The sequence below is a fragment of the Nymphalis io genome, chromosome 6 (assembly GCF_905147045.1).
Source record: "Nymphalis io chromosome 6, ilAglIoxx1.1, whole genome shotgun sequence".
In the NCBI taxonomy this organism is placed as follows: Eukaryota; Metazoa; Arthropoda; class Insecta; order Lepidoptera; family Nymphalidae; genus Nymphalis; species Nymphalis io.
Window position 1 is genome coordinate 13266287 of NC_065893.1, and position 19024 is coordinate 13285310.

The window sequence follows — 19024 nt, forward strand, 5'->3', positions numbered from 1 at the left end:
CAGAAAGAAAGGAAAAAATATATTGAGTAAAAATCTCGTAATAACGGTTGATAATTTTTGATAAATTGTATTGATTGGTAATCGATGCATTTTTGGAATGAATATCGATGCGTTGGATGGAAAGAATATCGATGCGTTCACAGTACATAATATAATAAAAACTAATATCTTTTGACACATTATATACAGAATAAGAAAGCAAAATATACAACAATAACTACGTTGAAATTTTACTTAAGTCAGTCTTCTTCGAAAGTGAGTATAACTCAATTTCAATTATTCACACGTCTTCTCGCGCGCCTTGAATAATCACCTAACATGGAGACGGTTACCACGTGATGGATTCTTGTCTTAATTATGTCGTGAAACGGAAAATTATTCCATATAACTTTTTTTGTAATAAGAAAGCAGACGAGCAAGTACACCAAGTGTTTATAATAATATTATCCGCCAGACCGATTTCGGCCACGGCGGCCAATCTCAAGAAAGATTAACCAACTACGCAGGAGATATTATATTGGACAAGTGTGTGCGCAAACAAAGGTGCACTGTCTATTCACTTACTCTAATAATCTGATGGAATTGCAATCCGACACGACCGGAAAGAATTGAGTTGCTTTCTGAAGCACGGGAGTGTACACACATCCAACATCAAGACTCCGGGCTGCTACTGAAAACTCAATAACTTTTTAATAACAAACTGAGATTTGAACCCAAGACCTCAAGACCAACGAGGCTGTCAAGTATTAGTAAGTGGGTGATCATTTACTAAATCACCAATACGGGGGCTGGAAATCAGCTCATCAGCACAAACACTCCTAAGAGTGTAGTTAGGAAAGAGCCGTAAAGCAATTTTCATGCTGTGTTACAGAAAAGTACACGAATAACGGTGATTTCTTTAATATTTGTTGATATGTACTACAGAATACAGTGTATCGAGAAGTGCCGCCAAGAAACTTGCTTTTCCACCATTTATCAAAGTTATTATAAAGTACAAGCTCAATGTTTTTTTGTATTTAAATTATCTTATATTTGAGTAATATGTTGTATTTATTCGTGATTCTAAACAAAATATTTAAATTTATTAATTGGCAAAATTAATAATAACAATAAGCAAGCGTAACATATACATAATAAAGAATTTGCTTCTGATTTTTATGATTTGGCAAAGTGCAATTAATATATATATTTAATTACAGATACCTAATAAGATATATTTTAAATTCATTATATTTAAAAACGTATCATTATGTTTATTGTCTGAAAATCCGATGCAATTATGAGTTATTAGGCTTTTGTTTTCGTTTTAATGACGCAACATTGTATTCCACTTTGATTTAGGTCACATATTGTGATAGGAATTCAAGCACAGAGGCTTCATTATCGTAGCGGTCGGTCTTGATCTTACTAATTCTGGTTCCGTAATTTATTCAGTTGTTTGTTTGGATTTATTTATTTTGATGTTTAGTGATTCACAACAGCGCGGTTTTTAAAACTGCCTCACACTTCCTTTATGTGTAACCGGCTTTTGCCGGTGGCTTTTCCGAACCGATATGAGGTGTTGCAAATATCCATGAGCAGTACTAGTTATTTATATCAGATGAGCCTTCTAACTGTTTGCTCCTATTCGAAAAAAAAAATAATTGTCTTTACCAACACAAATAAATATTACACAAATAGAGTTAATAAAATTGGCTGAACTTGAAGAAATGGAGGAAAAACATTTTTATATGTGCAAAAACAAACGAATTTAAAAGAATAATAAATTACTTTTGAAAGTAAATTATATATTATACATAAGTATTTGATAGATATCACGATAGTACCACGTGATATCATGCGAAATCATATACTAAATAATTCATCAGATAAAACTAGATCGCTTGCAATCGCAACATAAGATATTTAACGTAACAACAATTTAAAATTTATTTTTTTATTAATAATTGATAACATTTCGCAATTCCTTAAACTTGCGTCCACGTATTCCACCACGCTGTTTCAGTGTGGATTTGTGGATACACATGTAGCAGAAAATCGGATATAATATAAAGGTTTCCCTGGCCACTGAGTAAGAATTAATTATAAAAATATCATCATTATCAGTATTTAAAACTCAAGAGTGCTTGTTCGGCTTTGAACTAGCATCTATGACTTACGTTCCGCAGCCATTGGGCCATCTCGGTTCCTGCAGACAAACAAACAGAATACCTGATCACAAATAATATAAACGTAATACATATATTTTATGATAAGGTTCAAAATTAAACCAATTTATTAAAGATTTTGTATGAATTACACGAAGGAGTTTCTAATCTCGTAATTTATGAACCTAGATCCGGACTTCCTTTGTGGTTCCGGCGTGCTAGTTATGATACCGTCAACTAACAAGAGCCAATTCAAACTTGGGGTACCGAGCTGTAATGATACGTAATAGACCAATCATTTTAAATTTATGTACTCGTACTAAATATAAAAAAATGATTGAAAGTATTATATATTTATATATACTCATTATTATATAGAAAAAAATATTATTTATATATATGTATGTATATATATATATATATATATATAGTTGCCAAAAGTCACATTGGCTGAACTTTAATAAAATTGTCTTGCGTATTTGATTTTTTAAATTATCTCTTAAACTATGCAACCAAAAACATACTGGAAAAATTTATTTTATCTAAATAAAATTTTCTTGGTGATAAAGCAATTTATTGCTAAATAGTTTGACGTGTTGTGTATAAAAAAAAACCGTCTAATAGAAATATCACAAAATAGATTACGACACGGTCGCGGTTCCTTATCGTATTATCTCTTTAACCATTCGTCCAAATTATATGCAGTAAATCTAGAATTCAATCGTATATCGTCGTTAAAACAGCGTAGGTAAGAAACGTTTTCGTTTGACTTATTTTGCAAATCCGACTACCACGAAAAAGTCTTAATTTTTCGGGTTATTACTACTATTATATAGCCTATGACATTCAAAAATAATGTAGTTTTCTATCGGTAAAATAATTTTTACAATCCGTTCAGTAGATTCATAGATTACCCCCTAGAACCTCACAAACTTTACCTCTTTATGCAGGGACATTTTTCTCACACGGCCATCTGATCCCAAATTAAGCTTGTACAGAGCTTGTACTATGGAAACCAGACAACTGGTATACTACATATACTATTTTTCTTTTGTAAATACATACTTATATGGATAATTACACCCATTCTCAGGACAAACAGACATGTTCATGCACACAAATATCTGTCCTGGGTGAGAATCGAACCCACAACCTTCGGCGTGAAAGGCAAGCATCCACCAACCACACCAACCGGCTCGTCAAAGTTATAATATAGTTAGTTATATATATTGCTTATAAACATTGTTTAGGTCATTAGTTTTGTCTGGTCTTATTTCGAATGTTAAATCAAAAATGTCAGAAAGAGAGAAACCAGCGTTTAACTATATATACTATATATATACGACCTTGCTTATAGTAGGTAGTTAGAAGAAAAATGTAGCTTGGATAGGATTTGCGTAAAACACGTTACGTTGGGAAAGGAGTAACTGTGACAAATTTCCAATAATATATATAATATTTATGGAATACAGTTGATATAAGTACAAATAGATATGCATTTTATAAATTTTTTGACAAAGTGTATCTGTAATGAAAATAGAATATCTGCAAATAATACGGTTTTTTATTTTGAATACGATTTTTTTAATTCGCAAGGAGAGACATATTTGACGGACAGACAAAATGATTAAGTACGCTCAGTTTGTGCAAATGAAATGTAATGTAAAAAACGATTTGACGTAGCACATTAGCCGACCAGACTAAATTGATTAGCACTTTACCTGAACTTTTGCCGTTATCAAAATTAAGTTCGAGGAAATCATATATAGGTATTTTCGACAGCTCTTTAAGTATTATTATTTACTAGATCATTATTAATTATTAACAACATATGATATTCGGAGATATTAGTCCTTATGGTGCGTAGAATCAGCAATCGAAAAAAAATACGCAACAGATAATAAATTATATGAGACAAATAATAAAATTAGGTAAATGTGCCCAAGATAAGATAATTACCAAAAAATCGTCCAATGATAATTCTTGAGTGGACGAATTTCTACGTCAAAATTCCACAGAAGATAAATTTTAAAAGAAATAAACCAATAACCAGTGCAAATAAGGAGAACTTAATTTTGATATTATTGCAAACGTTTTATTAATACGTTCATATAATAAAGTCAAGCTTTGCATTTGCTAAACAAGTATTCTTTATAATAAGTTAAACTAATATTTATTAGAGGATACATTGTTATTTTAGCATATTCATGTTGCGCGTTGCATTGTCTAAGAAAATATGCAAATACACATATTATTTTAGAAGCCCCATCTTTATTGTTACATTCAGGACGTTTCCGCATTCACAATTATGAATCATTACGACATGGTAACCATATTTCACTGCTACAAACGGTAACCACATAACTGTTACAAAACAATAAGAGTTGGTCTAATTATTACCATGTTACGAATGTTTGTTTGCGATGACAGGGAAAATTAAGGAAAATATGTTTGTAATGTTTAACTAGAAGGTATTTACCAGTTACAGAAAGTTTGTTTCTGGAAGATTTATCTTTGTTTCTTTAACAGTATTTTTTATTGTAATTATTGGACGATTTTTTTTCACGCAGTGGAAACCTTCAGAAAGGTACCCAGCTCCCATGGGGGGGAACTGGGTTATGTGGGATTCTTACCTACTAAAACTACTGCGATGGCCGTCCTCGGCACGGATCGGGGAGGCTGCGGGATCGTGTAAATATAACGCATCCGCAGCCTCTCTCGTGCTTTGCTCCGCTCGTGGCTCGGCGGAGCTCTTGTCAGGGGGCAAAGGTAATCCCACCCCCCCCACACTCCTCGCTAGTGCGTACGGCAGCGCGAGGCCATCCCGTCCAGGAGTCCAGGAGGCTGCCGTCCTTCTCAGGGCCGCCTGAAATAAGACACGCGAGGCCCCCACCTCACGCATCCACGACCCCAGTGTTACGCCCTATCTTTTAAGCCCCGGGCGTCTACTGGACGATATAGATTAAGTGGACGAATGATTTGAACAGTAAGACCCTTGGATTCAGAGAATATTTCATATCTTCATCAGTCTTTAAAGGCCCACTGCTGAACATAGGTATCCCCCAATTAGCGTCATTTTGACCGTTGGATTCTGAGGGCTGAGAACCAAATGATTATTACGTTTCTATAAATTTCACATCCGCATATCAAACATTACATATCTGCATATCATAAATTTCGGCTATAACAAAAGGTATTTAAATTCATATTTCGAAATTCAATTATTGAATACTATTTTAGTGTGAAACAACGTGGCTCAATTATTTATTTAAATTAATTGACATTCAGAGGATCAGCGGATAGAACACGATATTAACCGAAGATTGCCGATTAAAATCCGAGCATGCACCAATGTGATTTAACGAGATAAATTTTTCTTTATAATTAATCTCGTGCGGAAGCCACGTTTCGAATGAAATTCTGCCACAAGCAACAATTACTCCATGGTGAAACAGTTGTAGGAATAAGCTGCAAACTTTAAATACGATAAGAGTTTTTGCCAGAGACATTTGCCGGCTATTATAATTATTGCTATTATAAAATTCCTTGTGACATTTAATGACAACAAATCGGTTAATAATTTTAAATATTTCGCATATGCCGAGTTTTGATTCACGATTCGTCTTAAAAAGTTTTTAATGGAAACCAAATGATGAAACTCTGAAATATAAATGTAAGGAAATGTTTGACATACGTTTTTTCTTACAAAGGACTCGCGGAATCAATTTATGCCTGATTTTGTCGCCTCGAGAAATCGGGGATTTAGAGGCAATTTCAACGAAAATATATTTCAAGGCTAGGAGAGGTTGTTTTGTTTATTCAAATAAATCGAAAGCATTATTTGACTGTGTTGTTTTTTTAGAGGAATTGTGTTTATATACTTTATTGTAATTTGATGTTTATTTAAAGGAACAATTTTTTAATTGTTTTTTTTTTATAGATTTTGATTATTATACAAAAAAGAATAGCAGCCTCTCTGCTCCGTATTGAGAGTTCTCATAAGACTTTAGGATGTTGGCGGCGCATTTTGTTAGGAATATCTATATATAAATAAATATAATAATATAAATATATATATAAAAATATATATATATATAATATATATATATATATATATATATATATATATATATTATATATATATATATATTGTGTACCATATATGATAAATATATTTTTTTTGTTTAATAGGTCTACATAGTGGGGCACGCAGCGCCCGGCTCCGATTCCAGATTTAACGCCTATTCAGTTGACGCCAACTCTAAATACCTCCGACTAGTACGGCGACACGCGCGGATTATAGCTGGACAGTTCTTTGGACACCTACATGTCGATACCTTCAGAGTCATTTATGATAAAGGTAATCTATAATTAAAGTTATTTAAAATATAATATTAATAAGTTCATATGTACAGACAAACATGAAGATATTCGTAAAAATAAGAAGTAAATGTATCCACTGCTATGCTAGTTAGTTTGTTATTATACAGACGAGAATTCCGTGCCAAAATTGGTTACGCTAAGGAAAATTTCTTCAGGCTTTAGTCAGAAATTATATCTTATTTATACATTTGATATGACAAGGGCTGTTTGCAAAAATTTAAAGGTATATAATTCGAGGTTCGCTTTACCATTAATAACCAAATGAGGTAATTCTAAAACCGAATCAAACATATACAAGCACGTATATGAGTAGATAGTGCAACCGTAATCTTATAAACAAATATCTAATAAATCAAATAATAAATGATACGTGATACTTGGTGATGTAATACCCTGACCGATTTAAGTAACGGTAGTATTTCCCAACTGAAAATAGTGCACATATGTTATAGGGCATAAGTATACACAAACACAGGTGCACCTATTCCCTCGCTCTCATAGTACGTTGCATCGGCAATCCGATAGACCAGAGAGATATCAGGCGCCGTGCGGCTTTATGTACTTAACGAGGCATGGGGGTAATAACTGTGGCAAAGTTATAGAAAAAAAATTGTAATATATATTTTGCTCTCATTGATTAATACATATAATGCAAAAGTAGATTATGTATTATACGGTCAAATTAAGAAGACTATTTAAATTATAATGAACATTTCTTTGGTTGTCGAACACTTATTCTTATTTATATGATGAATTTAAATCGGATATTTTTATATTTTTAATGTTGGTACTAATTGAACGAATATTGGGCACAGCCATAATCAGCTTCAAAGAGCTTTAAAGTAGAATTTGAAGAGCTATGACAAAAATTATTAATGTTTTGTACAAGATTATTAATTGGACATAGAGTTGAGTTGGCCGTGGCTGGAACAGGTTATACTTAAACGTAGGATGCTGGGCTTGAGGGTCTCTGTAACAAAAACGGAGGCCCTCCTATTCCACGGTCCACGTCGAGGTCCCCTCGAGGAGCGTCTATCACCGTCCAGGGAACGGTGATTAAGATGCAGGCCCAGATGAGGTATCTGGGCCTGATTCTGGATGGAAGGTGGAGAGTCGAGCAGCATTTTGTCCAACTCAGCCCGAAGCTCATCAACTCCGCTGCCGCCTTTTACCGCCTTCTACCCAACGTAGGAGGGCTGGAAACACCTTGCCGGCGATTATACGCTGGTGTGGTGCGCTCTATGGCGCTGTACGGTGCATCCATCTGGGTGGACGCTCTCATTGCTCGTAACAAGGCTCTTCTTCGGAGACCACAGAGAGTCATAGCGGTGAGAGCGATACGTGGTTACTGTACAGTGTCATGGACGGCAGCGACACTTCTCGCGAGCGACTCGCCTTGGGAACTCCAGGCAGAGGAGCTTGCGGAAGTGTACCGGTTCCGGGTGGGAGCGAGGTCAAGTGGCGACCGTCTAGGATTGGCGGAGGTGGAGCGAGTCAGGGCTCTAGCTGAGCGAGCCTTGATTCGCAGGTGGGAGTAGGACCTGGGATCCCCCTCGGCAGGCCTGGCAACAGTGGAGGCGGTCCGTCCCCACTTGAGTCGCTGGGTGGAACGGAGTCACGGCACACTTACATTCAGGCTGATGCAGGTACTTACCGGGCACGGTTGCTTCGGTAGGTATCTGCACCGGATAGCGAGGTGGGAGGTCACTCCCTCCTGCCACGAGTGCGGCGCGCCTTCGGACACGGCGCGTCACACCCTGATTGAGTGTGCTGCATGGGGGCCTAAGCGCCATTACCTGGCGGCCATTGTAGGCGGAGACCTCTCGCTGCTGAGCGTAATAATCGCCATGATCGGTAACGAGAGGGGCTGGAAGGAGATGGTCTCTTTCTGCGAAAACGTCATGTCGCAGAAGGAGGCCGCGGAGCGGAAGCGTGAGAACAGTGCATCCGCTGACCCGCTTCGCCGAAGAAGACCGGGGAGGAGATGTCGGCGCTATGCAAACCTTCTCCTCCCGCCGTAAATGTCGCCGGGGCTAGGGAGTGTCTGTAACCCGAGAACCCCTTAGAATTTGGAGGCCTGCAGGGCGGACCTACCGTCGGGACGTCACGGTAGTATGCGCAAGCGATCCCGTGGCGTCCCCCGAAAAGACGGTGTGGGTATCACTGGTTTTTTGGTGGGTATTCCGGCGCCTTCAGCGGCGGCGATCCTCACATACCCCCCCACTTCAAGTGGGTGAAACGCGTAAATGCGTTTTTCCAGCGGAAAAAAAAGGTTATACTTAAACGAAGGTTCTGGGTAGAGAGATGTTTGTAGCCCGGGCCAACTGCAGACCACTGAAGTTTTATGAGATTAATGTGTGTATAATTCAACTTGTGATTAGCGGCGAATGAAAATATTCTGAGATTCTACATGTGTCCGATAAAAATCTGCCACATCGGAGCTTTGAAATCTTTGAAGAAGAAGGCTTTTTTGAAGGCCAAAATCGCCTCCTTTGAGAGAAGGTATTTGACTAAAAATGAAAAATTATTTCTACTTTATTACAACTTTATTATAATGGAAGGGATAACTTTTTAATAATTCAAAATGTTCCAAAACTAAAAATATATTCGATGTAGACCACTAACCGTGTGGATTGTTTTTAGAGGTAATACCGAAATACTGGCAATATTTAGTCTTTGTTAGGTCAAGCTTAGACCTCGGTCGAGGTAGCTCACAGGGGACAGCGCTTAGGTGCCCGTTGATTCGATAAGCCGTTCGGAAATATATTTGAGTAAAGACCTGGATTTAAGCATCTAAATCAGTTACTCGAATGTTGTCTACCTATATTTTTATGTTTGTGTTATAAATAATTGTAAAGGTTTAATATAAATAATATACACATATATACTGTATACCAATATTAAGAAATATCATTTGTTTTTTTTTCTAAGCGGCTGTTAAAATAGTCGATCATATTGCTACATAAACAAGTAAAGAGATAGGTATACTTTATATAAGATATAATAAAAAAAATTGCATATATATAAATAAACATACATATAATCAATGCATATAACAGGGGATTTACACAGTAATAGTATCTGTATAAAATTTTGTTTTATATTTAAATTTATAAAGTTAATTCGTAAATTGAAATTTATATAATGAAGGAAGTTAGGAATGTTTGATTTCTATGATTGTAAAGGTAAAAATAAGAGTGAAATTAAAGGCGACCTTCAGACCTCCGTCCTTTACAGCACTACACTGACAAGTATTGCTAGTACTGAAAAATATAAAAATCTATTGATTATTATTTTTTATATATTTACTGGTGCTTTAGAGCACTACACTGACTAGTGTTGCCCGTATTAAAAAATATAAAAAACCATTTTTTATTATTTTTATATTTATTATTTTGCAATATAAAATCGATTAAATACCAGAATAGTTAGTAATGTGCTACTGCTGGGCTAAGGCCTCCTCTCCCTTTTGAGGAGAAGGTTACCAGAATAGTCAATACATATTATTTTAATTTTTAATAGGTTGTTCGTCTGGCGAATGTTTCACTTGATGATAAGTTATTACCACAGCCCATAGACATAGGCGCTTTACTTAATAACCATTCCTTAGATCGCCAATAAAGTTTCGAATCGATTAATAATTTCGAATCGAAAATAGATAAGGAGAAGATAATTCTTAGATCATTCTTGGTGGATGGAAGAGTAACTACTCATTTTCACCAATTAGATACAATTAGATTAATTAATATCTTTCTTTCTTTATAATAATGTATAAATTTTTGTTTTTAACATCTTTTTCTTTATATATTAATGTACCTCTTTATTTTGTTTGCTTTTAATCAAATAATTAATATTCAAAAATTTTAAATGTTCTCACATATTTTATACCAATCAAGTGATACTTTTATAATAATTTAATTGTTAATGCCTTTTCTATTTGTTATAAATATTTTGATTTTTAAATATATTTTTTTTTGTTAACTCGAAATGTTGATATATTTTGCAACACCTATAATTTAGGAGACACTTGATTTGTATAACATCATGTTTAAAGACTTAATTGTATTTATTAGTGTACTTCTTGTTGGTGTTGATATTATAATAAATAAATAAATGAATAAATGTCATCATAGGATTTACATTTATTAATTTTAGTTTTTGTTTTTAATATTTTTCGACAAATAGAACCGTTTATCTTGAACTATTGAGGAAACATACAAACAGTTATCGACTTTAATCCGGCCGTGCTTACGCAATGTCCGCTGGTATTTGAGCAATCCTACTAACAACGTATAATGTATCTTCAATTTTGAAGAGTTATCTATGGATCGACTAAAATATATGGATTATAAATGCCTTTTTTAAGTAACAATATGTAGGCAGACTGGCAAATGGGACACCTGATGGTAAGTGGTTACTAACGCAAATAGACATTGATACTGTAAGAAATCCTAACCATTCTTTACATTAACAATGTGTCACAAACCTTGAGAACTAAAACGTTATGACTCTAGTGCCTGTAGTTACACTGGCTTACTCGTACTTCAAACCAAGATTTTGTTTACTGAAATTGGTAATTAGTACTTCTTGCTTATAATAATCAATGTCATTTCCTAGTTTGTTTTCCAAGGCAAAATTTTCTAAAAAAATGTTCTATGAAAAAGGTTAGGTTGAGCTTCGTTTGAGCTAGTTCGTGCCGAAGTTAATGAGCTGTTAAATTTTAGAAATTTCTTTGCATACCACCGAACTAGTGTACATATTTTGAATATATAATTATAGAAATATTTCTACTAATATTTATAATGTTCGCAAGTAAAGTGGATAAAGAAATTTAACATATAACAATTAAAAAATGTAAGAAGTTCTTACACATGACAGGAGTTAAAACTTATACGAGTCGGAAGTTTTTCACGTAAGCTTTACACATTACACAAAACATTGCTTGCAAATTTAACCTTGATATTCAACTCCCATTAGTCGCAAGGAAATTTCACTTTTATAATTGTTTCCGTTTAAAAATGCCTAAGCGTTTTGACTTTAATGTTCAAATTACATGAATAGTTCAGTAATATTACTAAATCGTGCTATATTCCTTTAGATTATTAAGAGAGCAACAGTTATTTAATTTAAAAAATGTAGAACTTAATGTATTAGAGCTATACAACCTTATTTTAAAACTAAATTATATTAATGTCCTTCTGGCCTAATTTTGGCGCAATTAATTTGTGAATCCAAGCGAAAGCAAACTGCGCAAGAGACCATATTTAATTCTTGTAGACTGGTGAAACAAAAATCCGACATGGCCGTAGCAAAAATAATACATTAAAATCTAATTTAAATTAGCTCTACATAACGAAATATCTTTAGATTTCATCTATGTGCTTAAGAGCGCGTCTAACGCTAGCGAAGTTTTAAATACGCGACGAATTAATATTTTTGTGGTATTTGATCAAACAGTGTCAAATTCTACTAAACTCAACAAAAGATATACCAATAACTACTTTTATATATGGATAGAGATAGAGCATAAAAAAGGTAATAATTTCCACAACAATTCCGTATATTAAACTACACAATTCAACTTCGTTTTTTCACGCTAGTTTGCGACGATAAAATGTTTAAACACAGTTAATAATTGCGTGTGTATTTAAAACACGAACTAACTTTTTCGAAACCGCTTTAATGATGCCGTGAAGCAAAGCCTTGCATGTTGAACACAGCCTACAATTTACGGGAACGTTTTAAATCGATATCGTTCGATGATAAGTGCTGGATAAAAATATATGTTCCATGGCATGAGTTTTCATTTCTTTTATTTAATATTTAGGTGTGTTTGTGGTTAATGTATATGTAAGCTATAATTATTATATAAATGAACAAAAATACTTTAAAAAAGTGAAAAATAAATTATAATAGAGTTCACGACGCAAAACAATACTAAATATTGCTGTTTGTTGGTAGTACATGCATTGGCCATGTAAGAAACGGTTAATATTTCTTACAGCGCCAGTGTCTATAGGCCGTACACTTACCATCAGTTGTCCCATCTGCCATCCGCTTACCTATAGTATAAAAAATATATATACTTTAGAGTTATCGAAATAATAATTTATATTACGATGAAATTAATAAAATTTGAATAATAGGTGATTTAAAGGGCTATTAATTTTTAGTATTCCCATGAACCTCATGCGACGAACTGCGATACTAAACTTACGCGATTAAGCAAGGGTTAACAACACTAGAATCTACACAAGATTTGGATTATTATACGGCCTATTGTTATAATTAAGCCCGACAACATCGTGTTTACCTTGAGGCACGTGAGAAAGAAAATTAATATTAAATAAAATTTAGGTTAGAGTATATTACTTTCACAAAATACCGCGAATAGAAAATGTTTACTATTTTCTAGAACAACCTGTTTCATGGGCGTTTCTCGCGCCATCTCTGAGCCCTCATCATGACCCAGCGGGATCGTCCAATCCAGGTCTTAGGCTTTACAAATTTGACTCCGACAATGGTAAGGTAAGTTATCGTCGGTATAATCTTCTATTATAAATATATATATTATTTATATTATATAAACATCCTATGAAAAAGCTATTCCAATCGAAGAAGGAGTAAAGATAAACAAACCTTAGACTTATATATTCCATACAATGCTCCACAAACAGTTCTTCATTAATATATGTTTATTTATTATACAACACTTTCAACTTAACTACTTATATGGATATAAGTATAATACGGATATAACTTAAATTTTACTACAAAACGCCATTTTTTCACGAATCATGAATGAATACCATAGATTATTCAAAATATTGAGAACGATATCGTGTCAATACAATATCAAAGATTGTTTGTCTTTATTCCTCCTGTGATTGGAATAGGTTATAGAAAAAAATCTAACATATAAAATATAACAAAAAGAATTACATAAAAATTGAGACTTTTTGCTACTCGAAAATATATCAATAAATACACAAGTTCAATGATTTTTAACATCTATTTTATTACCAACCGCAAAACTAAGGGAATATTAGTTATATGGGCGAATTGTATGCATTTTACTCAATACATGAACGTTTTTCTTATGACTTGTTTATATTTTGATATATTTTATTTAACCGATCGTGGATAGATTTTTTTGTTGTCAAAAATATACATTAAGTCAAATTAATTTTGGATTTAAATTAATGCTTGAATGTATTATTAGACACCATATCCGCATAGGTATTAAGAATACCGTCAATTAACAATGATCTACCAACCGTACTGAACGTACATGAAAGGAGACGTCCTTTGTTCCTATAATTACACCGGCTCACCCAGCAATTACATCGTTACACAGAAGCATTGTTATTTAGAAGACAGCAGAACTTCTGTTGACATTTGTGTTTATATTGTTTTTTTTTTTATCATACTTTTTTCAACCATGGTATACATTATTGTATTGTTGTATAATAATAATAAAATATTTTCTAATATTATTTTGATAATCACAGAAATTGAAAAGCAATTTTGTTATTATTTCAAAACGAGTTTTGAGTAAAGGACTTAAATTAATTTTTTTCAAAAAAAAAAAAAAAATTGACATATTGAATTTGATTTTTTTTTAAACATTCATTTAACGAGGTAATTTATTTTAAAAGTTTATTTTAACACAAAAAATGTTTATTAAGTATTTATTCATATGAAAAATTTGATGTCGATTTCCTTCATTTACTTTATTATTCCATTGAAGTAAATAGATTCTTAAGCGGTTAGTTGAAATTGTATGATATAGCTTGAATGATTTTGTTTACCTAACAATCGGTGCATTATAAATATTAAGTTTCTTGCAATTGTAGTATAATTGTCTTCGCATAAACGATAACAAGCTTAAATATTGCAGAATTTCAAATTATAAATGTCATTGAACAGGTATTAGACTACACACAGTTTTATTTGGACTTGGCTGTGGCTAATCGTGCGGGGGCGGGAGCGGGAGCGGGAGCGGTGGCGGGCGCTGAGTGGGTCGCGGAATACAATTTGACGCAATACTATGTGCTGAGAGATGTGTCTGCGGAATCGTTGCATCATCTAGCTGACAAGCTGAGGATAGGCACGACGCAAGAGATGACGATGTTTTACAAGTAAGTCATTTTTATGTTAAGACGAATTAATGAAAATAGTACATATTTTGTTAAGTATTTTATTTATTAAAAAAAAAAATATATGTTAGTTATAATATTTTTTTATCTCTAGATATTTACGCGCATACAACGTCAGGCATGATAGTGCAGACAACTGTGACGGCGCATGCGCACATCAACATTTTTGCGCCATTACATGTTTAGAACATATCGCGTACCGTCAGTGCGTAGAAGCGGCCGCTAGCGCTCTTGCCGCATCTGGTCGATCCGCTTCGCTCACCGCTCCGCTTTTGAACACGATATTAACCTTAATAATATGTATCGTTGTGCTTTAATTGTTTTATCGTCTAAATAAGGGAATAGAGAAATAACAGTGCTTTAATAAACGAGTCATGTGGTGATACAACTATTATGTGTGTAATTAAACATACATTGCTGGTTATGCTCAGGATGTTTGTGATATGACGTGACTTTAAATTTTAATACGAGTTAGTGTATTTTAATTAATCGCTGGTGTAATAATAATGTACGATTGTTGTAATTTTTTATTTTTATTTGTAAGGATTTTAAAATTCAGTAGTTTAAAATGTGTCAAACTTTGATTCGATTATTTTTTTTGATTTCCTTGTAATTGTTAGACTTAGAACTTGATTATTGTTTAAATAATGCTGTAATAAGTAGCGAAATTATACTCATAGGTTATAGGTGATTAATTAAATTTTTTATACGGCAATATTTGGCGTCAACGTCATTCGTTCTTACCATTAATAAGTATGAATATAAAAATACTTTTGTGAATATTTGAAGAATATAAATATTCTAGAACGTTATTTTTTTTAATAATGATTTTTTAAATATATAAAAAGTTAACCTTTTCATCATCAATAAATTATTAAAAAAAAAATTATAGTAAAATAATAAAAAGTCATAGTTGCCTTAAATTCGTATTTGTAAATGCAAAGGCAGAATCGTAAGTCTTTATTTGTTTTTCATTGAATAAAAAAAACTGTAAATATTTGTAATTTAGATCTCAATTTATAAAGGAGGAGCAACTAGAACGTAAGATTTATCTTAAGACTAGCCTACTTTGATTTGATTGCAGTGACCAATATTTTGTGTAGCAATTGTATTGACGTCATAAATCTGAATGAATACTTCGAATTGTATTTAGGGGTGGATCGTAAGATTAGTTTAGGATTATGTTTGAGGCTGTATAAGATAATATAACATAAAGAACCGAGCGAACGAGTACCAAATTCGTGTAATGGGTAATTAAGATCGAAAACAGTAAGTCTAATCTGTAAGAACAAACTCGAAACTCACCGCAGAAAACGGTCGTAAAATGTCATAAAGTGATATGCGACATTGACCATAATAGTTATAACATTTCAAGAATACACGCATAAAAATAGTATATCAGCATAACTTTGTTGTCATCTTATCACGAGTGAGAAATGAAGTGAAATCTAACAGAATTGCACTGCAGGCAAGACGACTAATGCCGTCCGAATATTAACGTGAGACATCTTTTATTATTAGCACGCCTCGAGGATAACCCGACTCGTATGCCGTGACGACGAACAGGATGACGCTCTCTTGCGCCATTATGTCCGCTCTCCGTTACCGTTCTTTACCTCCTTGTGTGTGTAGTACGAATACTATATAATTCTTTGCTATATATAATTACAAGTTACCCGTCCCGACTACGTACGGGTAAAATAAGGATTTAAATTTTCATGTTCGAAGTTGATTAAAGTCTTTGTTCGAATTCAAAGAACAAAGACTTTCATACAGAGTTACCTCCCATTTTACGTGCTATTCGATGCAGAGGAGGGCTTAACGGTGCCGATCTCAAAACTTTGGGATGCAATTTAGATTTTCTTGACAGAAAAACCCCATCACTTTTTTAATGCCCTGACCCAGAGTTTGATCCCGTAGCCGTAGCTGTAGATCTCGCGAGCTAGCCATAGTATTTAACTACGCTTTAACCATACAGTGATATTTACTTTTGAAATTAATTTAACTTTGTACTCTTTCGTTCGCTCTGTTCCAAAGTTATATCGCCTTAAGTAATTTTTTTAATTTCAATCACATTAATGGTCACACAACGCTCCGCGGTTTTAAATGCTTGTAAATGTTATTATTTATTTAAAACGAACATTAAAGAGATTTTAAAATATATATTTTCAAAATAAATCTATTTAGATTATATTTTAAGTTCAAAGACGATAAAACTCATATTTTTTAATTGTTATTAATTATTTGTGTACTTAAATTTTCAGTCTAAAAGCCTAACTTTCCGATAGATATATGAAATACAAGTTGATAGTGTAATATTTTGCAGATCTTTCGATTGTAAATATTTCGACCACAGCTTTATATGAAAAACGTGTTGATTATGTATCACAATATATGTAACTGTATATTAAAATAAATGTTTTGAATTAATTTTAATAAAGAATCCAAATTATATTTGAGGTTTTATTTAAATAAAATGGAGTGTTAATAATTAATGTTGTTTGTGTCAGAATTCAAGCCAGTGTTGGCTTAAAATATTGTCGTCTATTCTATTGCAATTTAATAAGTATTGTACTGAACAAGATTAATAAATCGATCATATTATATTTGGTGAAAAGTATGCAGATATAAATCAAATTAATAAAAAAAATACTTTATAATATTAATTCTATTTTATAAATACTTTTAAATCGTAGTCTTGAAGTATTATATTATTTATACAAATAATGTCCTCCAGACCAATTTCGGCCACGGCGGCCAATCTCAAGAGAGATTAGCCAACTACGCAGGAGATATTATAGTGCACAAGTGCAGATGGCTATCCGACACGACCGGAAAGAGTTCAGGCGCAGGACCAACGGCTTTACGTGCTTTCCGAGGCACGGGAGTGTACACACTTCCAACTTCCAGACTCCGGGCTGCTACTGAGAATTTTCTGACAGAAAAACCCAATAACTTTTTATTGGCCGGACCTGGGAATTGAACCCAGGACCTCCGGGTCAGCGGCCTTATATCAAGCCACTAGACCAAGGAGGCAGTTTATACAAATATTATAAATATGAAAATAAGTCTGTATGTTTTGCTTTCACGATCAAACCACTGAATCAATTTTGATGAAATTTGGCATGAAGCAAGTTTGATACCCAAGAAAGGATATAGGATATATTTTTTTCCTAATACCTGCCCCCTCCCTCCCAAAGAATCAGGCGAAAACTAGCATTATATAAAAACACATCCGGTTCGAAATATATGTGTATATTATATCTATATAAATGCTTAAAAGCATAATAGGTTAGACTATTAAGAAATTTGTTTTCTAAAAATGTTTACCAATCTAATTTTTTTGAAAATATATAGTCGTTTTAAATCTACATATTATAAAATTATTATATCAGCTATTACACGGTTGATAGTCCTTTGGGATAGACATTGGCCTTGTTACACGCACTAGCTATTCCTAACATTATCAATGTTCTATCAGCCATGGGATCTAAATTGCTACCTCCTTTGTACCTCTATTAGAACTGGCTGATACAACCTAGTACTGTGATGGAATATGAATTATACATTAGAAAGTATTCGATGGTGATCAAAAACAAAATTAAAATATTCAAGTGCAAACTTACATGTATATTTGACATAACTTAAAGCTTTTCATTCAAATATATTGAATTGGAAGTGCGTTGGTATTTCCAATGCAAAAGGTTTAAATAAAAATCTTGATAAGCCCGATTTTATTTCTGGATCTGCAGCGGATTACGCTATTCAACCAATAACTCAATAAATACTAATATATAAATAATATTTGCAATTATATAAACTTATAGTATCGAAGTGTATTTATAATAAAGCTTTGGATACATAAATTACCGAGCGTGATGAATTCGTATCCCACAGGATTTACTGGGGAACAAAACAAAGCGTTTTGTGTACGCCTGTTTTAAGATTATACACCTTTACAAATATGCGATTTAAAGACAGCTGTTAAAAAGCCGTATGTTACATAAGGAGCCTATTAATTATATTACTTTTATGTTACACTTAGTATTGTTAATATAAAATAACTTTTACATATTTTTAAATTTAAAATAGATAAGTAGTAGGAGGTTAAAAGGCAAGTTAAAAATTATATATATATTTAAAATATATAAAATTGTAAGCCGAGATGGCCTAGTGGTAAGAACGCGTGAATCGTAGCCGATAATCGTAGGTTCAAACCCGGGAAAGCACCACTGAATTTTCATGTGCTAAATTTGTTATTATAATTCATTCATCTCGTGCTTGACGGTGAAGGAAAACATCGTGAGGAAACCTTCATGTGTCGAATTTCACTGT

The 19024-nt window shown here is 33.3% G+C and overlaps 2 protein-coding genes across 3 annotated transcripts in view; both read left to right on the forward strand.

The window, feature by feature from the left end:
* LOC126768955 (acid sphingomyelinase-like phosphodiesterase 3a) overlaps positions 1-15502 on the forward strand; it is an 88379-nt gene extending 72877 nt beyond the window's left edge. For both annotated transcript variants that reach the window (XM_050487450.1, XM_050487451.1), the window contains exons 7-10: positions 6339-6507; positions 12946-13058; positions 14460-14671; positions 14784-15502. In XM_050487450.1, coding sequence (XP_050343407.1) covers positions 6339-6507; positions 12946-13058; positions 14460-14671; positions 14784-15006 — 717 coding nt within the window. In that variant the 3' untranslated portion in view covers positions 15007-15502. The remainder of the gene's footprint in view (positions 1-6338; positions 6508-12945; positions 13059-14459; positions 14672-14783) is intronic.
* The window catches only part of LOC126768923 (set1/Ash2 histone methyltransferase complex subunit ASH2), a 437703-nt gene that overhangs the window by 134213 nt on the left and 284466 nt on the right, over positions 1-19024 (forward strand). The gene's annotated exons all lie outside the window — the stretch shown is intronic.